The 22,336-nt window shown below is 37.7% G+C and overlaps 1 protein-coding gene across 1 annotated transcript in view; it reads left to right on the top strand.

Moving 5' to 3' along the window:
• The window catches only part of LOC126184588 (protein vav), a 163,635-nt gene that overhangs the window by 89,734 nt on the left and 51,565 nt on the right, over positions 1–22,336 (top strand). The window contains exons 7-12 of the mRNA XM_049927024.1: positions 3,705–3,824; positions 3,933–4,049; positions 5,158–5,273; positions 5,682–5,739; positions 9,103–9,305; positions 15,524–15,641. Of these exons, the coding sequence (XP_049782981.1) occupies positions 3,705–3,824; positions 3,933–4,049; positions 5,158–5,273; positions 5,682–5,739; positions 9,103–9,305; positions 15,524–15,641 (732 nt within the window). The remainder of the gene's footprint in view (positions 1–3,704; positions 3,825–3,932; positions 4,050–5,157; positions 5,274–5,681; positions 5,740–9,102; positions 9,306–15,523; positions 15,642–22,336) is intronic.

Genomic DNA, 22,336 nt, shown 5'->3' with positions numbered 1-22,336 from the left:
GTGGGATCAATCACAGAACGTCTGTCACACGATCTTTGATGGCATTCACGTTCTCACAACAGTCACCTTTCATGGCCGCCTCCAAGTAAGGAAAGAGGAAGAAGTCCACAGGAGTCAGATCAGAGGATTACGGAGGGTGTTCAAGAACAGTTACCATCTTCTTGGCCAGGGATTGGCGCACACGGATCACGCAGTGTGCAGGGCATTACCATGGAGCAGCATCCATTTTCCAGTCCTGCGAAACTCTGGCTGAACCCGCCAGATATGCTGTAGCAATTGGTTCAGAATGGACTGGTAAAATGCAGCATTATTAGTTTGACCTGCAGGAACAAATTCCTTGTGGATGATGCCGCTCTTGTCGAAGAAGGCGATCAACAGTGTTTCACCTTGGATTTTTGCAGACTGCTTTTTTTTTTGTAGAGGAGAAGACGGTGAACACCATGACATCAATTGCTGTTTTGATTCCATATCGAACTGGTAGCATCAGGTCCCATCTCCCGTGATAATGGTGTTCAGAAGCAATGGATCCTGGCCGCACATGGAAATGAAATCACCAGCAGTTTCCATCTGTTTTGCTTTTTGCTTGTCTGTGAGCTTGTGCAGTACAAATCGAGAGCAGATCTTCCGCTTAACAAAATCATCGCAGACGACTGTGTGCACTGTGTCCTTCCTAATGTCCAATTCCTCCGCAATCAGTCATTTGTCGCCAATCTTGTGCCAGCAATTGTCACACTTTCTCGATCTTTTTTGGGCTTCTGCTTGTCGATGCCTGACCTGAATGTGACTCATCCTCAGTTGTTTCCTTCCCTTCACAGAAGTGGTTAAACCATTCATAAACACATTTTCTGCTCACGGCTTCTCTTCCGTACACCTGCACCAAACATTCCATGTGTCTCCACTGCAGTCTTCCCCAATTTGTAGCAGAACTTGATGTTTACACGTTGCTTCATTGCACTGTGACACTTCCTCTCACACTGACTACGTCCAACTGGTCACAGTATATTTACACAGCCAGTGACCTGCAGTGCATGCCATGTATCGATTCTCCTCAAGTCTCTGAATACCCATGTGCATGCACGCACACATGCACCAAATTGCCGTTTAGATATGACACCATTCACCAAACTTTTTAGACACACCATGTATATGTTTGTGGAAGTTAAACTTTACCAAAGGTGATTGAGAATGTGTGTGAACTTTTTCACAAAATTTCATCAAAATCTGTGATGGTTGCATGGGAACTGTTTCCAAAATTAGATCTGTTGGCATGGAATGGCCCCTGTGAAACATCTGTCAGCAGAACACAAAAATGCATGATTGGTAAGTATATAATGCTATAGTTCCCTTGTTTATGAGTTGGGAGTGTACTGTTAATTCCAACTAAATACTCTTTTTTACTTGATGGGCCTATGTTACACTTTATATTTGTGGTAGAAAAAGGAAATTTGTGGAGTGATCATTTAAAAGTGAAAGTATAGGAAAGCATATCGGAGAATCTGTTAGGCCACTCCACAAGACTTTCTTTTTAGTTAATTGTCACATATGATGCAGTTATTCCCACACATCAAATGCAAAATGTATGTGGTTCCAATCACGCATATGGAATGTGTGCTGAAATGTAGTATGGGCACAGCTTTCAGACGTACTGACAAATGAAGGTAAAAGATGTAGAGATATAAGTCAGCACAGAATTATGTAAGAAAGAGCAGAGAATGGACTCTGATGATGCCATGTAATTTTTCAAAATATTATTATTATTATTATTATTATTATTATTGATGCTGATTGTGACAGTGTCAGAGTATTTGAACATCTGCCTGATATAGTGTAGTTCTGTGTGTGCTGAAGAACTACTTTAGAGCTTTATAAATTGTTACTAATGCCTTTCCTGTTAAATTACAAGAAGTCATGATTTGCATATCTTAGGCAGTAGTTATCACTGACAGCATTATCATGTTTATTACGAGACATAATAATTTTGTAGAAGAGACAGTCTCTTACATATGTCATACATTACAAAAAAAACAAACGAAAAGCTTGTCAAGGAGTTATTAAATTAAGCCTCGAGCGGGTGCGTCATTTTTCATAACACGAGCAGGCATGTGGCATACCTTGTACACATATAGAGAGTAGCTGTCTTTATGTTACCAGGGTAAACATGTATAAGCACACTCACAGTTTATCTTAGTTTAATTAAACAACAGTAAAATAAATTTACATGAGTTAAAACACTGTTGAATTAATCAATAATGAAATAAACTTTCAGTATATCTTTATGGACAGGTGTTACATCACAATAATGACCCATTCAAAGTATTAAACAGCACAGTTGCATCAGATGCCAGCCAACCACTTATTCGATTACTAATTACTCATAGATACCTCATCATGAGATCATGTGCTAGTTCGTAATCTGGGTCATTTTCTTGCACAGATTGTAAATTTTTTCTCACCTAGCTCAATGTTTATTTTATATTACTGCTGCTCACTTGGACATGTGACACCACAATTTTTCACTGTGTTAGCTGAAACAATAGTGAAGGAATAGCTATAGACTTGGAATAGTGAAACAACAATGGAATCATGCAAAACAATTGTATTTGTGGTTGGTGCACTTTTTACACAGGTGCATCTGCTCAAGGGTTAAGCATGACATATTAAATTTTATAAATTTATCATGTTAAATACATAGTGTGTCTGAAAGTTTGGATCAGATTCAATATCAGGTATGTTGTAGGTTGCACCACCTTTGTTGAATAAAAGAACTGTGTAGTTTAGAATATTGTGGATGCAGTGAATTTCTATCACATCATTGAGGTAAAGCTGCTAAGACTTTATCTGTTAATTATAATTGTAATGGCATAATGTGTGAACAGCTGGTGTGTTAAAGATATTTAATAGTATGTAGTGGTAAAACGTATAAAATGATGAAAAGACAAGTGTTTTGTCTTGACTGAATGCACTTCAGTGGCTTGTTAAATTTTCTGTAGTGCACAGAAAGACAGAACTTTTCATGCAATGTTTTCATTTTGTTCCACATGTGCTACAAACCAAATAAAAGGAATCTGGTTGCTAGCCAGGATGTTTTTAATACTGATCCAGAATTTTCAAGTTTAATTATGACAGATTGTGGGAATTTGTATATGATACTAAAGTGAAGAAGCTGTGTTTAGAGGGTACACTTGGTTTGCTAGAAGATTGTTAGACTGGAAGCAAGTTGTTGATGTCTCAATGGACACCATAGATGAAAATTGTTAATGTATAAATGTGCCTGATTCCATACAATTAGCAAGACCAGTGTACACTGTGACACCTATATGACTGGAACCAAACTTGCATAAACCTCTTTGTAGTGAAGGGACAAAGAAAAGTATCTCATTAGACGAATATCATTTGCATATCTTCAGCTGTGCACCTCTCTGAGATGAGACAGAGAATCCCAGACACCCGTGATCTGTCTTCTGTGAAGCACAATTTTGCCTTCCTTCATATTTGAGTGCCCACAGGCCACTGGACTGAGTAGGCCCACAGTTGTCAACTGATTAAATGCAAATGCTGCTTGGTTCCATAGCTTAGTTTACAGGCTGGCAGGATGGTAATAGCTCATCTATTACTTGTTGTCCTTCATACCTAGTATCTTAGATTGTATGTACTTTAAGGTATGCAATGACTGAAATTTCTTTAATGTTTTTCTGGTTTTATAGAAATGTGAGCAAGAAGCAAACAAAGGGAAGTTTAAACTACGAGATATACTGTCTGTGCCAATGCAGCGTATCTTGAAATATCCCTTACTTCTGGAGAAACTTATAAGTGAAACACAAATTGTAAGCCATTTTTGGAATATTACATAGATTATTTGTTGTGTTTTCCTTTAGTACTGAAAATTCATTTTTTTATTTTTTTCATGCTGAAACATTTTTGTATATAAACAGAATCATGAAGATTACAGAGGACTGGAAAGAGCAAAGGAAGCTATGGTTGATGTAGCTCAGTATATAAATGAAGTTAAAAGGGACAGTGATACCTTGAATATCGTCCAAGATATACAGGTAGGTTTGCTTTTAATAACACTCCCATATAAAATGTGTATTTCATTTAATATGTATTGTTCTATTAATTATTAGTTCACAACTGTTGACAAATATTTAATAGAAAATGATAACACAATTTTCATATGCACAGTAAGATGAAAATTCGGATGACTAATCTATATTGTACTGGTTACACTCATCACATTGTGAATATCTCTGGAAATTCTGTAGGTTAGAAAACATATTGCTATTATCACACTGTGGAACTGACAGTATCTTGTGCCCATGTGACAATGGTTGAGGAGTCAAACACTCATGGCCACTTGACACAACTGGAAGCCCAAGAACATTTTATTGGATGTTACTACTGTGAGACTCTGCATTCCTGTATCTCCCACATATTTAATGAGAAAAGTTTTACACAATGCACTCAACTGTCTATGGCTCAATTTGTTCCAATATTTGGTGTATCTACAAGACAATAAAAACTTTAACCAAGAAAACTTACACACACACACACACACACACACACACACACACACACAGAGAGAGAGAGAGAGAGAGAGAGAGAGAGAGAGAGAGAGCTGATGCAGTAACTACAGAACCAATGCTTACTACTGTGCCCTGTGTCAAACAGGGGAACTAACTTCTATACCCTACAAAAAAATGCTTTTCCTGGAGCTCATCTGTCAGTATTGTCCTGGCCCGTCTTTCGACTGTTACAATCCACAATAGTCAACAGTGGCCCCTATCCTGAAGTCATTGTTGCCCACATCATTTGTCTCTTGTGGCAGCTGCTTTCCCTGAATCGAGATACTAATGGCACCAGGATGTACCCTTGATGTTGTGCCATGAGAAAGCACATTGTTTGCACTTCCATAGAGATGAAGTACTTCACACATCAGACATGATGCTCAGTCTGCAATCGTATGGACTGATACTGCACGTTTTGCTCATGTTTCATTTGACTGTCACACTGACAGCCAGTATAGAGTCACATGGCCTCCCTGCCCAGTAACTATCTTCAAGTTTATTTTTCATTAATATAATTTTAGTAGATCATTGATATTAATTATTATAATGGCTCAGTCTTGTTGTATAGCAACAATTTTACAAATTTTTACAGGATAGTATATCAGACTTGAACTTGCCAGAAAATAAGTCGTTGAAAGATTATGGTCGCTTGTTGTATGATGGGGAAATGCGAATTAAGGCTCATGATGACCAGAAAGTGAAATGCAGGTATGCTTATTTGCTGCTTTTTTCAAAAGTTATTCTCTTATATCTTCTTTTAATAATTTTTAGGATAAGATTATATTTACTGGATGTTCTGACCATATATATGATCTGGCAGACATTCTTCCTGCATGCCCCGTTTTGCTTGGTTGCTGCCTATTTTTGGGACAGAAGGATTCTCTTATAATGTCAGTATTTTCACATTGTCACAAATAAATGCAAAAGTGTTTCATAGAAATTTTAGCCTTATTGTTGCAGCTTCATTTCCCAATAGAAATTAATTTTTAAGAAATGCATAGACATAGAAAGTTTTCACAGATTGCACTTGCAATTCTCATTCTTTGACATACTGAAATTCAATGTGGTTTCTTTATGTGCTTAAATTGAAATCATTCATAACTTCTTTTGTTTCAGATATGTTTTCATCTTTGATAAAATAATACTGCTGTGCAAGCAAATTAAGTCAACACGGGTGAGTTTTAATAAGAACTTCAGCCTTATTGCTTGAATGTTATAACAGGGTGTATATGACCCGGAACAACCAGGAGATTCAGGAAAAACCCACGAACTTTTTCATCTGGGAGAAAACTGGGAAAAACCCAAGAATTTTGTAGAATTCTGGGAATTTTTCATTGTTTTAGTTGTCTGTTAAATTTTTATAGTTTTGACTGGTAAAAACTGATACTCTAACAAAGGATATTACTGTATCCTGCTACTGCAGAATAATACTTCATCAATAAAACATAAATGAGAGGAAAAAACGGAAATAACTTAAATTGCAAAGGAAATGCACCATATACAACAACAGCACACAGTGTTCATGCAAGCGTCTGCCAACAGCAAAATGTGTCAAAGGCTTTAGGAAGACTATGCAATGCTTCATTACAACAAATTGCCTCTGATGAGTGTGAAGTCACAACTGTTTACATTTGATTTGTTTTAGCAGTTACGAGCGGGCCCATGCACATGCGCAGTTGAGTCGCATTTGAGTACTAGATTCTCCCGCTTCTGGCTACAGGAATGTGTCTGTTGGCTGTGCAAGCAGTCGCAGCAAGCAGCTAGATCCTACCAGGAAAAGGGGACGCCGAATTCATATTCTTGAGGAAAAAAAAAAACTTGTTTCACAAAGTACTCAGCACAGCACACGTTGGTCTATTGATTATTCATGCGATTTTGAAACGCATCCCTGTTGGTTTTTTAACATTTTTGAACACATTTTAAGTTGATTTCTGAATGAATCATAAGTTGATTTTTGAATGCATGCATAGTATACATGATGTCTCTGTCAGGAGTATCCTTGTCGCATCTAGAAATAAACTTTCCACAAACCAAACAAGATGGGGCTATACGAGCTGAGCAGAGAAATGCTGAATGAATGAATGCCAATCACTGTCTGGTTATCTGGTTGATTGGGTTTGTGAATGATCAGCATTGTTATAATTACGAACAAAATCCATAGATTCAGACTACCAGAATGGAAATAAATGACTAACAGGAATAACATCTACATCTACATCTACATACATACTCCGCAATCCACCATACGGTGCGTGGCGGAGGGTACCTCGTACCACAACTAGCATCTTCTCTCCCTGTTCCACTCCCAAACAAAAGGAGGGAAAAATGACTGCCTATATGCCTCTGTACTAGCCCTAATCTCTCTTATCTGATCTTTGTGGTCTTTCCACAAAATATAAGTTGGCAACAGTAAAATTGTACTGCAGTCAGCATCAAATGGTGGTTCTCTAAATTTCATCAGTAGCCATTCATGAAAAGAACGCCTCCTTTCCTCTAGAGATTCCCACCCGAGTTCCTGAAGCATTTCCGTAGCACACGCGTGATGATCAAACCTACCAGTTACAAATCTAGCAGCCCGCCTCTAAATTGCTTTTATGTCCTCCCTCAGTCCAACCTGATAGGGATCCCAAACACTCAAGCAGTACTCAAGAATAGGTCGTATTAGTGTTTTATAAGTGGTCTCCTTTACAGATGAACCACATCTTCCCAAAATTCTACCAATGAACCGAAGACGACTATCCGCCTTCCCCACAACTGCCATTATGTGCTTGTCCCACTTCATATCGCTCTGCAATGTTATGCCCAAATATTTAATCGACGTGACTTTGTCAAGTGCTACACTACTAATGGAGTATTTAAACATTACAGGATTCTTTTTCATATTCATCTGCATTAATTTACATTTGTCTATATTTAGAGTCAGCTGCCATTCTTTACATCAATCACAAATCCTGTCCAAATCATCTTGTATCCTCCTACCGTCACTCAATGACGACACCTTCCCATACACCACAGCATCATCAGCAAACTGCCGCACATTGCTATCCACCCTATCCCAAACATCATTTATGTAGATAGAAAACAACAGCAGACCTACCACACTTCCCTGGGGCACTCCAGATGATACCCTCACCTCCGATGAACACTCACCATCGAGGACAACATACTGGGTCCTATTACTTAAGAAGTCTTCGAGCCACTCACATATTTGGGAACCAATCCCATATGTTCGTACCTTAGTTAGGAGTCTGCAGTGGGGCACCAAGTCATGTACATATTGCAAAAATGAAATTACAAATATTTGCTAAACAACCAGAGAAAATGCACCTGAAGATGCTTAGTAGGGATGCCCTGCATACAAACATTTGGATAGTGACATGTGTTTAATGAGAGGAGGACAGGACAGGTGATTGGGTGTGGTGTTGTTGGAGGAATCGCATTGAAATTTGCTTGAACTGGCGTAGGAAGACCACTGAGAGCTGAAACCACCTGTACAGCTACATTGCGCTGGTACAATCTCCCAGCCTCCTGTAAGGATTGCAGCCTTAACTCGGTTCTGTGAAGGATGATTTATTTCTTCGTAAGGTGGGTTTGTATCAGATTCAGTGTGGAAATTGTGATAAGTCATTTATATATCAGACAATAGATTCTGTTTGTGAGAGATGTGTACAACACAGAAGATACATGTGCTTACTACAGCCAGGGAAGTTAGCTGTGGCAGAACATTGTATAGATATGGGTCATTTGATTAACTACAGTGACATGAAGATTTTAATGTTGTAACGAAGTGTCAGTTGGAGCAGTAGGATTTGTGCAACTGTGAATGTGAAATTTGATGGATTATTCGTTTTGCCACAAGAAGTTAAAAATGTACGTATTTCAGTGTGTTTAATTTAATGACTTACATGTTGGCAGTAGAGTTGAAGTGAGGAGTGAGATGCCTGAAATATTTATGTACATCTACATATTCTTTCCAGCTTATAATCTTGGGGTAGTGTCATTTTCATCCGGAGTTTGGTCCCTCTGTATTCCATTGTAACCTCATTCTTGTCCTCTTAGTATTCATCGCCTTGAAAACAGTCTGTTGAGTTGTATCATCTTATTCTTTGACATGCAGAGATAACTTCATGCCACACTTACTTCATATGTGCCCGTGTAAAACTAAAGTGTTGAAAAGTTTTATTAGTTGACTTTGTTGACAGTTTGCCTTTTATATTCATTGTATATATAGTCAACAATTCTATTCCCATGTAGCCAAACTTTAAAAGCATAATGCATATTTCATGATCAAGATTCAGTCATTATTTATTTAACATATTCTAGTTCTAGTCACACTGCTCAAAATTTCTTGTGTTTCTTAGTATAATTTACTGTAGTATAATATGAGTTTAATATCTTGGAATGATTAGCTTTGAAGACATATTAAAACCTCTCAGGATTAGTCCAAGTAGTATGTTGGTTCCTCAGGAAATAATTCAGTCTTTCAGTTTAGTGTTTGAAGATGCATGTTCTAGATAGAGTATTTTCTTGGTTTCAGGGTGACCTTTATGCTTTTAGGGAGTACCTTTACTTAAGTGAGTACAAAGTTGAAAACACTATTAATCGTGCTATCCTACGGAAAGATTCAAGGTGGAATTACCAGTGGTTTCTTGTTAAAAAAGGTGAACATACTGCCTTTACTATGTACGCTCGCACAGATGATGCTAAAAGGAAGTGCATAAAAGCAATTGAGGAAGCATTGTAAGTACAAAATTTATATTTAAAAATTTGTATAGAAACATTTTGTTACCCTAACCATAACTTGAATATATCTGCACATTATATCAAACATCTCAGACTTAGGGTTATTTACTCATGAAGCAGTTAAATGGCCATTTATAGCATATTCATTTTGTGATGTATTAGCAATGGAAATTTATTTTCATTTTCTGGCTGTAGTCCTCATATTTTTATACATTTCTATCTCGCTAACCTTGATAACCTATTTTATACTTGCTGCAGCTCTATACGGAAAATGTGGACGGCCTGTTGTGCTGCTTTACAAATGGTTACCTATTTTGACCTGAGCAGTGTACCCTGCCTTGAGATCTTTCCTGAATTGTGTGTTTACATCTGAACTGTGGTGTACATGCCAGAGCTACAGCAGTAGTATCCTAAAAAAGAAAGAAAACTTTCCATTTCCATCGATTAAGATAGTGCTAAGCTGAATGTAATTGTTTTAGTTCGTAGCTTTGACACATAGCATTGTATTACAAAGCATGGTTTAGAGCATGACAGCAGTTCCCTGCACACTTACTTCACACCTCTAATTGTGTAAGTAGTAAACTCCTCAACCCACAGCCTGCCAGCTCCTCTTCCATGCTTTTTAAAAGCCACTGTGCCATGTTAACACTTGTGGCTTGTTTTCTTTTTAAACATCCTCCCGTATACAGGGTGTACATAAAGTCGAGGAACTCTTTCAATTATTTATTACACAAGAACTAAACATTGTACAGATGTCATACATATTGCATTTTGAAGAAAAACTGTGAAAAGTTTTTATTTATTTATTTATTTTTTATGTGAACCATGAGTGACCTGGCAGACTTCAATACAGGAATCAAATTCTTGCCATATCCGTTCCAGCATGGCATTGTTGACTGTGGCAGTTGCTTCCCAAATTCTCTCTCGGAGCTCTGCTATATCATGTGGTAGAGGTGGTACATACACCAGATCTTTAACGTGTTCCCACAGAAAAAAAGTCACACGGAGTGGGATCTGGTGATTGAGGAGGCCATTTCATGAAACAGCTGTCCCGTTCTGTAGCACAGCCGATCCATCGATGCGGCAGCTCCGTGTTTGCGACTAACGCTGACTATTGGCAAATTACCAAACTACGCTGTGGCAGTATACATGGAAAAACAAAAAACACAACTTTCAGGGATTCTTTTCAAAATGACGTATGTATGATATCTGTACAATATTTGGTTCTTGTGCAATAATTGAAAGTGTTCCCAGGCTTTATGTACACCCTGTACATTGCTATGTTTCAGCATTATCTCCATATTTCTGTTCTCATGTTATCTTCCCTCTGCCTCCACTGTTGACTTCAATAACTCAGTGTTCAGCACTCTTTTCCATTAATTGCTTCAAATCCCTATTTTCTCTTCTTTTCTTGTTTCATGAATATTTTTCAACTCTTCTTCCTCATTACTTTCCATGACACATTCTCCTTTCACATATATTATGTTTAGTCTGGCTTTACACTTAATGAATATTTTTTAACTAGTAATTTGCTTGTGCTTCATTGTTCATGCACACAATAGTTCATTTTGATGTGGAACTGGTCAGTTTAAAGTAAGGACAACTTTGGACTGGGGAATATATTTATCAATGTCTGTGATATTATTTTTACTCTTCATTGCTTGCTTGTCAGCCCTGAAAGCATGGAAGCATTCCACATGCTGAATTTTGACATATGAAAGCTTTAAATTATCCTTGAAGGAGAACTTGGGCCAACAAAAATAGGGTTTACAATATATCACTTGTAGATGCAGAATGCACAGATTTGCCAGTAATGTGAATGATTGAATAATGCAGAAAAAGACCTTCAGTACTATACATGACCTTCACCATGCAGCATATCTGTTACCACTGAACACTGCATCTTTGTTGTATGTCTAATGGATTATAGTAATGCAGAATTGTTAGCCGAGCAATTGCTTTCTGTAACTGTGTCTGAAAGGTGGTGATAGGAATGTGTGTTTCAGATGTTAGGTTCCAGCCTACCAAGACTGGTAAACCAAGATTAGGTTTGCCACATATTTCTCATCTGTTCCTCCATTTCTTGCCTGCTGATAATGGAAATAAGCATATTGTGAAAGATGGAGGTAACTGCATATTCTTTATAAATCTGGGTTTTTACAATATCTACAACCATTGTTAGGCACTACAGTGGAACATTGTGCATTGTGAAATGCAGTGATCTTGGCTTAAACACGAGGATAGCAAGCTGGCTGACACCTCTGTGAGGCAACCAATCATATTCTTAATGTAAGCTACATGCCAAGCAGGTGTGTGGCTGTTACAGCAAAGCAATCATTAGTGTTTGACATCTTGCGCACTTGCCACAAACCAGCTGCATTAAACTAGTTGAGACTTCTTTGGTTCTTTCTGAGTCAGCTTCCATTTCCGTAACTATGGGTTGTGTCAACATTTAACCTATAAAATATCATGGACAACTAGTCCTTATGGAAAGACAAGAATAAAATGTTCTTTACTGACACCTTTCCACAATGTGTTTAAAATAGTTGGAAGAGAAGTTTAATCATGCAGAGAGCTTTCACACTTCTGCATCCAGAGGTCTCTTGGAGGTACAGTTATTACAGAGAAATCTGCTGAGAGGTTATCAAATTGCCGAATTTAACAGAAAGGACAACTTCCCAACAAGCTTAGTTAAGCTGTTTGTAGAAATCTGATTATGATAGTGATGCACACTACCCTAAATTCTACTAAAGTATCATGCGAAAACATAATACAAATGAACACTGGTGAAAAGCTAGAAGAGTAATGAGAGCTAATTATTGAAGTGAAAGTGAGAAGAGAATTAAAACAACTGATTTAATTCTGGTTTTTAATATGTACACCAGTGGCCCCTGAACACATTAAGATTTAGTTAATGTGCTTCAAAGTGATATTTTATATGTTGACCCAATCTGGTGCTTTAAATGCCTATAGTTTAGCCACATTAAAGTGGCAGGTAAGGAAGCAGGAAATTGTGATGAAGCCTCTTATGGATTGACTTCCTTCCTGGCTCCTCAGTTGTACTTCATGCGCTCTAAGAACATCTCTGTCTGTGTTAGTGTGTGTCATGTGAATTTGGGGGGAAAAATTATAGCACATCAAAGTGGTAAGGTGGATTCCATTAACTGGAGCATAACAGAAGAAAGCAGTTTAATTGCACACCTTACAGAAGACTCCATAATGAATTCTTGTGCACACTTTTGAGTACATTAGCTCCTTAACGATTTTCATTATTGGTAATAAAAATTAGGTTTAGCTGATCTGTGATTTGCATAGTCACAATACAAGAAAGAAAAATAACTTTCTGTGTAAGAAACAGTGATCATTTTGGTACTTTTATTAATTAGTTCAATTTAGATCACAAATACTTTTATTTTAAGGTCACCAACATATCATCTTGATGTCAAACACCAGAGACACTGTGTCTCATCACTGTAATGAAATATACTGTATCATATGTTTAACATCAAGATGATCTGTTGAAAGTCAGTGAACCAAAATTAGTAATGTGTGAAGTGATCTAGACATAATTCATTAAAAAATGTTATGCACTCTAGTGCAAAGCTATTCAACTAGCTGCCAACCAACATAAAGCAAGAAATTGAGAATCCCCATCAGTTCAAAAGAAAATAATAAAATAAGCTAAAAACATTCCTCATTAGACATTATCCATGCCTTGTTCAAACTTTCTGATTATCTAGGTTCAAGGGTTGAAAATTTCTGTTAGCTATGTGGTGAGTGGCAACTTTCATAATAAAGCTGCTTGACAAGTATTTCGTTTTGTTTTTCTTGTTGTTGTTGTTGTGGTGGTGGTGGTGGTGGTGGTGGTGGTGGTCATCAGTCTGAAGACTGGTTTGGGGCACCTCTCCATACCAGTGTGCCCTGCACAAGTCGCTTCATCTCTAACTACAGCAGCCTTCATCCATTTGAACCTGCTTACTACAGTTGAGGCTTGGCCTTCCTCTACAATTTTTACTGTCCCCACACCTCCCTCCAATACGAAATCAGTTGTTCCTTGATGCCTCAGCATGTTCCTGTCAAGTCATCCCTTCTTTTAGTGAAGTTGTGTCATAAAAGCCTTTTGTCGCTGACTTGATTCAGTACCTCCTCAGTGTTTATCCTGTTTACCCATCTTATATTCACTGTTCTTCTGAAGCCCACATTTTAAAAGTTTCAGTACTTTTCCTGCCTGTGTTATATATATCATCCTTCTTTCACATCCAAATAAGACTACACTCCAGACAAGTACTTTCAGAAAAGACTTCCTGACACTTAAGTAATGTTAACTTACTTTTCTCTTTCAGAAAAGCTTTCCTTACTGTTGTCATTGTGCGTTTTACATCCTCTTTGCACCTGACATAATAAATTATTTTACTGTCCAAACAGCAACACCTTTACCTTATCTAATTCCGTCAGCATCATCTGATTTAATTCAACAACACTACTTCACCTTTGTTTTACAGTTGTTGATATTCATCTCATAACTTGTTTTCAGGAAACTATCTATTACATTCAGATATCTTCCAAATCTTTTCCCATCCCTGCCAGAGTTACAGTTACTGGAAAATGATAAGTTTTTATATTTTCTCCCTTAACTTTAATTCAATTTCCACATTTCTCCTTGGTTATCTTTACTGATTTTTCCTTGTATAGATTGGATAACTAGTAAGTATTGTAAATAAACCTCTATTGTTGCATACAGAGGTAGCTATTTTATACAAGTAAATATTAACCTATCAGTAGGAGATCAACATCAGCTATTTATCTCGACTCGGGAAATAGTAACTCTTTTTTTCTCCCAAAGCTGTGGCTTTTCTGTTAATTTACTACATTACATTTATTGTTAGTACAGTGCACATAATATGTTTCTAAGAGTCGCTTTCTTTTCTTTATGTATATCTTGACGTGTTCCATATCTTCGAAGATTCTCCATTTTAATGTGTCCCCTGAAGCACAATGTGTGAATGGGTGGGTGGGTGGGTGGATGCATGGATGGATGGGTGGCAATACAACATCTATCATTAATGTCATCAGATTCAGTTGTTAGGATACCAGCAAAGAAGGTCTGTGTGTGGACACTTCTCAGGAATGTAGTGCTAGCTGCAACACCTGTGCTTACAAGTACAGTTGAAATGAAATGTCGTGTGGCTAGGGCCTCCCATCGGGTAGATCGTTCGCCTGGTGCAAGTCTTTTGAGTTGATGCCACTTCGGCTACTTGCGTGTCGATGAGAATTAGATGATGATGATTAGGACAACACAACACCCACTCCTTGAGTGGAAACAATCTCCGACCCAGCCAGGAATCTAACCTGGGCCCCTTGGCATTACATTCCGTCATGCTGACTACGCAGGTACCAGGGCGGACTGCAAGTACAGTTGCCACATCTGTGCTTGCAAGTACAGTGGCAAAAGTGCTCTTGGTTTAAAACCTGAAATCATCTTCAGACAAACTACAAAGGTAATAGATATCAGTAGTGCACATAAGGCCACGCCTTCCCAACAGATACTCCCATGGGGCCCAGCTAATAACCTGTTGCATGCCAAATCATATCTTTCATAACTGAGGGTTGTTCTGTATCACTTGTCCTTAGTTACTATATTGCCTGCATACTTCAGCGAGTTTTGTTTTGATGGTGGATTATTGTGTGTTTCAAACATTGTTAATGATGGTGTAATCATGTGGACTGCATGTGGGACTCTGAGTGTGATTCGTTGTTCACCGGCTTTTTATAGGTTCCAGATAAATGTTTCAAATTCTTTTACTGTATTCATATCCTGACTGAAATTAGTGTACCACTTGTCAAAACTAACACCCAAATCAGCTTGATAGTATTGGGAAGGAAATCCTCTCAATATAACTTCTTTAAAACAATAACTTAAGTAAAAGCTCTATTTAAACCAGAATTTAAGTGTGTTTCAGGCCACTAAAGATACCTCAATAAATTAAGGTGCTCATGTCTGGAAAAACAAAATTTGTGTTATTCAGTTGCATATGGGCAGACAGTTGTTAATATAACCTTCTGACCAAGTTTTGTCTAAACAGAAAATTGCTACAAGTAACAGACCATGACAGATATTATTTTCATTGGTTTTTTGCTGTATTTTTTATTGAAAATATGATGATCCACCATATTCCTTATCTTCACAGCAGTTCTTTGCATCTGGCTTGTTTCAGGGATAATATTGAACCAAGCGTTTGCAAAAGCACAGACCATAAATTTCTAATGCACTCATTTGATCGACCATCATCGTGCAATCATTGTAGTAAATTTTTGAAAGGAATGATTTTTCAGGTAAGTAGAAGAATTGTTTTTCATGGTGTTGTAATAAAGCTTGACTTTCCCCGCAATTCTTGAAGAAACTAAATTTCTTATACCTAATTAGTTCCTCTTAAATATAAGTAGAATCAGTAAGATGTAAGGCAAATAAATTCTCATAATATTAACTCTCAAAAGCCTTTGTGCATGCTGTATTTTATGTATGATAAACCAATGTATAATGCATTAAAACCTTTTTTATCATTAGCTGCTAAATATGTTTGTTTACAAATCTTATGGTACACACTGTGAGAATAATTACATTCTTTTCTCATGCTGTGTGGCCAGTTATCATAGAAGTAAGTCATCTTGTTTAATGTACTGCATGATGTGTTCCTCCACCTTGGATTCAAAAGTTAATTACATAATAAATTCATTTTACTCTTTCGACTGTAGGTTGTATCCCAACTCCACCCCACTGCATAAGAGGAAAGTGCAACTGCACCATTGTGAAAGAGTATCTTGCCTAACTAAGATTTGTGTACAAAAGTGTCAATTATGTATTTGATTAGGTTATTTTTACCTCCCCATCAAACTTGTTTGATGCAATAGTTTGGATGTCACAAACTGCCTAAAATTTACTGCTGATTATATTGTGATGTGTATAACGTGTGGCACAAGCCTTTATGTTTCTATTTGTCATTACAAAACACACAGCTGAGACAGCAAAATAATGTATGTATTGCTGCAATAACTAAATAGCCAGTGAATTGTTGCAGTTTGTGTACTGATGTATTTTATTTAATGGTGCTCCAAATTTAAGAAAAAGACTAATGTTGGAAGGTGTAAGAAAAGAATAGCATAGATATTGAAAAACTGTCAAAAATTTACAAGCCCACTACATACTGAAACCAGTCTCTCTTAACATTCATACTATTCCTTCTATTATTTCATTTTAATTATGTGTAAATGGATGGTGTGGGGGTAAGTGCACAATATTTTCTTTCTGTTGTAGAACTAGTTTATGGGATTTAACAATTTCTCATGGGATAAACACAACTCCTTTTTTTCCCCAGGTTTCTTGTCAGTATAGATTGCTCATAAATTCCGTGGATACTTGTCATTATTTAAAACTCTATTACCAGTATTTCTGCATATTGAGTAGTCGCATTTGATAAGAATGTGACAAGTTAATACAGTATTTAGAACAAAATTATATGCTTTATAGAACATTTCATTTGGTAATGAATTCCAGTGTCCCAGTGTACTCCTTCAGTATTTGGTATATGCAAAAATCTTCTTGTACTGTTCTACACTTTCCTTCAACGAATTGTAATGATGTGGATGGTACCATTCACTTGTCATTGGCATTGAAATTAAATATTACTGTGCATTTTTATTTAGTGGAGTATATTTCTCTAGTTTTAAGACACTGTATTGGATTTTACACGTAATAGCATTTTTTCAAACTTAAACTTCTTGTGCTGGAGCATTTTTCACATAATATTATTACGTTTCTGAATAATTTCATATCCTGTAAACAATGTGACATTTCACTTGGTGAGACCAACTAGTCAATCAAATAGCCTCTTAGTATTGTCGGTTGTGTTGATCTCCTTGGAAACATGCTTGCAGAACAAAAGAATTCCCAGTCATATTCCTGATATTTGATTGAGCATAAGGTTAATGGCTGCTGCTGTGTTTTATGGACTATAAGATGCACCTTAATTTTTAAGCATTTTTTTAAAAAACATTTTATTATTATTATTATTATTATTATTATTATGAGATTGCAAAGCCAGACTAAAAAAAAAACTTCTTGGTTTATAAAACCAAATTGGCCCTTAAAATCCCAGAAAGTCACCATCTGAACCTTTTTCTTCTTCTTCTTCCTCCCCATCATCATTGTTGTCATCTTCACTGCCATCAAGGACGGTACTTATGCCGCACTTCTTGAAAGATTTCACAATAATTTCTTCTATCACTCTAGACCACAACAGTTTTATCCGCTGACATACTTGTTTGATTGTAGGTGGTTTTAAAACTCCCTTCAGTATGAATTCATGTTGGGTTCCATTTGCCATCCAGTTATTCCATTCATCTCTCACATACACTTTAAATGGTTTATTTATCGAGACATGAAGAGGTTGCAATTGTGAAGTTACTCCTCGCAGAATAACAGCAAGCTCTGTATTTCCTTGTCTCAATTTCTCTTTCACAGAATTTTTCAAATTACTACTAAAATGATCCAGCCCAAGAAGAGAAATCTTATCTATAAAGCACCTTTCCTTCTCTCCCACTCTCTGATAATCCATAATTTCACACCAGCCTCGTCCATCTGGCACTTGTCTTGTACATGAACAACAACATCTGGCGCAATTTGGGAGGTTTTGGCATTGTTTTCAATGTATCATCTTCTGATTGTGGCCCCACAAATCACTTTCAACTTAAGTCCACTGGCATCATAATTTTCAGTGGTGCATCATAGGATAGACAGTGTTCTGGGTTGGCGATGGTGGGGTGGAAGCAGGAAGTATTAGCAAGCTTGTGAATCACTGCAACTCACGTTCGACACACTGGTGCACTGCTGCTGCCAGTTGAATCCATTGTTACCAGATAGAGATATGTTTCCCCAGCATATATGGCCCTTTATAAGATTGGTGGGAATTTCAAATCAAACACTGGACATTTTTATATTAATTTCATGTATAATACACTGCTGAATTTTGGAGGCAATTTTTTGAAGAAAAAAGTGCTTCTTATAGTCCGGCAGGTAGAACCCTGTACATAATTATATAGGGACCTGAAAATGTAGCACTTATTTTTCGTAAAATTAGCATACATTTCTGGCGAAATTAGCATATATTTTTTGTGAAATAAGCATCTTTGTTGATAAATGATTGGAAGTATAAATTTAAAAGTTTGCGATGGTATATTCCTGAAGACAAAATTGATAGGAAAAATTGTGATTGGCGATAAAATAACAACAACAATAATAATAAAAGGGAGCAAATCATTTTTATTCTCTATCATTTTTTGAGAGGAATAGTTGTGTCTGCAAGAACTTTTAACAGTTTTTTTCCCTCACTGAAACAGTCCTTCCTTGTTTTCTTCTTTTGGTTCCAGTTAGATTTTTAGCAAATTATTGTTTCTGTTGAGAAGAGGCAGCATTTTCTTGCTGTGTGCTTCTCTGTCTTAAGGAATTTCTCAACATTATATTTCTATTCCCACCTAGTTCAGGAATTACAAAATCTGCAGAACACTGATTTCAAAGCTGCAGCATATAAGCCTTGATTAGCATATTTTAGAGTACTCTTGTGGACAGTGTGCCCCCTACTTGACAATGCTGCAGATAGAACCAAAAGGTACTTGAAGTAGAAATAAAACTTTAAATAACTATTCACACTTTACAGAAAAACTCTCAGCATGGTCGTTATAATCCGGACTTTACAACATATCAGGTGGTTGTTACAGTAAATGAACGTGCCTAGAGGAGAGGAGTGGTGCAGGGGAACAAGTCCTAATGCCTCCTCACATGTCAGCCAGCCTGTACCTCTTGTGTTTCTGCAAAAACAGAACATGGTCATAGGGATTACCAATCCACTCTGGTATTGTATGAGTCATATGCTGACCCCATGACAGACCAGGACCAGTTTGTTAACACATTTCAAAATAAGAAAAGAAAATAGCATGCTACACACAATGAAAAACAAGGTTGAGTGCACAAATCATTTGATAATGGCTACCACTCAGTTGCTTGCTGAGGTTGGCATCTTCGTAAACAAGGTAATTCAGGCTCAACCTCTACCAATATCTTACACAACCATAGTACAAAACACACCATACCTAAAGCTGCTGCATTGACAAAACTTCACAGAATACTAATAGTGGATAGCAGACAAACATAAGCGTTTCTTTGTTCTAAGATGCTAGGTCCCATGACAGTATGTTGGCATACCTGCTGTGAAACTTAAAAAAGAGACCATATGACCGCCCTCTAGACGTGACACCAGATTGTATTTGACAAGTGCATTGATAGGCATTGCGTTCATGTGTAGGTATAGCCCTAATTTTCTATTTATTTTTTTATTTTTTTAATTATTTTTTCAATGCACATTCTTTTTCCAAATAGGACTTCACCAGATGGTGCCCAATATCAGTAACTAACAGTTAGTAACTTTTTCACTATTTATAAGTAGCAAATAAAACTGTTTTGAACTACCGCTGATAAACTATGACATCAGATATATTTCACTACAAAATAGAATTTATTACATAAATTCACATGGTGAGGCAGGATTTTGCATACTAAGTATTAATATATACAGGACTTGGAACAGCATGCAAAATCAACCATGTTAGGTATGATGGAACTACTGCTATTTGTACTGTATATAAATTAGTTGTCCTGGCCATGTAATTTCTGTAACAACCTCATGTTGTTGTTTCTCAAGTGGTACTATTCTTAGAAAATTGTTGTTAAAATGTAGAAAGTTGTGAAGAGAATAAACACCAGCTCAGCAAAAAAGTAAGAGAGAGAGAGAGAGAGAGAGAGAGAGAAGTTGAAAACCAGTGCCAGAATCTAGCCCATTGCTTTTAAATCAGCACCCCACTGGGAAGAACTATTATGAACATATTCGTCAATATACAGGGTGAAGCGAAATTCGTGCACTTGGCCTTCGCAGGGCGGCTCTTCACATGCCAGCGATAAAAAAATGTCTCTCACAAAATTTCGTCCGGCGAGTACATCTGGCAGAAAAAGGACATTAAAGAGTGGCAATCTGGCAACACTGTAACCGCATGTATGGTAACTACCTCTGTCAGCAAAATGGCTCTGAGCACTATGGGACTTAACATCTGAGGTCATCAGTCCCCTAGAACTTAGAACTACTTAAACCTAACTAACCTAAGGACATCACACACATCCATGCCCGAGGCAGGATTCGAACCTGCGACCGTAGCGGTCACGTGGTTCCAGACTGAAACACCTAGAACCGCACGGCCACCACGGCCAGCTCTGTCAGCACATATTAGTCGTGCTGTACAGTTGGTGCGGTGGATAGACTTTTGGGTTAGCATGCAGGAGGTCGATGATTCGATTCTGGATTGAAGCATATGTTTTTTATTTGGTAAATGTAATTCAGGTTGTACAGTATCTGACATCATAATGATCAACAGCGATTGCAGCGAGTCCTCTAGGAAACATTTGCACTAACACTCTGCAATCGTAGAAATGGGAGATTTGTCATCTTTGAAAGAAGCCCTTTCCACATCGTGTGCGTGAATTTGTTTGGACCACTTTATCTACTAGATGCGAAACCTGTTTTCTTTGTACCTTTCTTCAGTGGTCCCATAGATTAGTATTAACTATTATTCTTGCCTCATTCACGTCCATTACATTTTGTTAGGGCCTTACGTTACCAGTAGGATTAGCAATGGGCTTTGTGAATAATGTCCAAACTTGGTTACTATTTGTATGCATAATCACCGTGGTCCCACTAATTATGCCGTTCAACATTGAATCTGGTAACCGCATTCTGTTTAGTATGTACCTCAATGCGTTATTATTTATTATTATTATTATTATTATTATTATTCTATCAAAGGGATTGTGGAAACATCACATCTATTACTGTTAGGAAAACAGTGTAATTTGAAACTGAACATTTCACGATTCGCGGTGTCGGGATGAATCATGCAGAACACTATCTGTCAGAGGGGTAATGCGTGTTAGGTGGAACAGCACGCAGGACTGATGGCATGTTTATACTGTATGCGCTGTCCACCAGATAGTGACTAGTTGTGAGTGAAGTAATGCGCCCGTGACAGAATCCAATGTACATGTGCACGGGTATTGAATTTTCTCATTGTGGCAGACATACGGCATACACAAACGATGAATATGTGGATATGCTTCTGGTCCTTTGGTGCATCTGATAACTTGGCTGGTGTTGCCACTTGTGAGTATGCTGCTACATATCCTCATCGATGCCATCCAGGTAAAAATGTGTTTTGTCATCTGGAGCTGCGCCTTTGGGAGTCAGGTTCTCTCCTTCCACCATCACGTGACATAGGTCGTCCACAGACTCACCATACTCCAGCCACTGAGGAAGCTATTCTGGAGGTCATACACCAAGAACTTCAGGGAAGTACACGTAGCATAGCAAGGCAGCTGCATGTCTCGCAACTCACAGTCGCTAACTTGCTGCATGAGCGTGGGCTGCACCCCTATCATTATACTTCCACGCAACACCTGCATCTTGCAGATCGCCATCAGCGGATGCAATTCTGTGAATGGTTCCAACAATTACAGGAAGCCAATGATGACTTCGTGAACATCATAATATGGTCTTCAATATGCACAATGCCCGCCATTGGTGTGAGCTTAACCCACACATCATTCGTGACTGTGGATATCGAGTTCACTTTGGTATCAACATCTGGTTTGGAATATTGGGCAACAGGTATTTGGGCCCCTACATGTTGCCTAAGTGGTAAGACTGCACGAAGGTATCTGCCTGATGCCCTGGAAGATGTTCCACTACATGTTCAGCAGAGGATATGGTTCCAACATGATGGTGCACTTCCACACTCTGGAATTAATGTGCAACGGTATCTGGTCACAACATTCCCAGGGAAATAGTTTGGATGTGGGGGTCCAGTTGTATGGCCACTACATTCACCTGACCTAAATCCCCTGGATTTCTTCCTGTGGGGACACGTGAAGGAGC

This window comes from Schistocerca cancellata, chromosome 4 (genome assembly GCF_023864275.1).
Source record: "Schistocerca cancellata isolate TAMUIC-IGC-003103 chromosome 4, iqSchCanc2.1, whole genome shotgun sequence".
In the NCBI taxonomy this organism is placed as follows: Eukaryota; Metazoa; Arthropoda; class Insecta; order Orthoptera; family Acrididae; genus Schistocerca; species Schistocerca cancellata.
The sequence above is the reverse complement of the archived record's forward strand: the minus strand, read 5'-3'. Positions and strand labels throughout refer to the sequence as shown.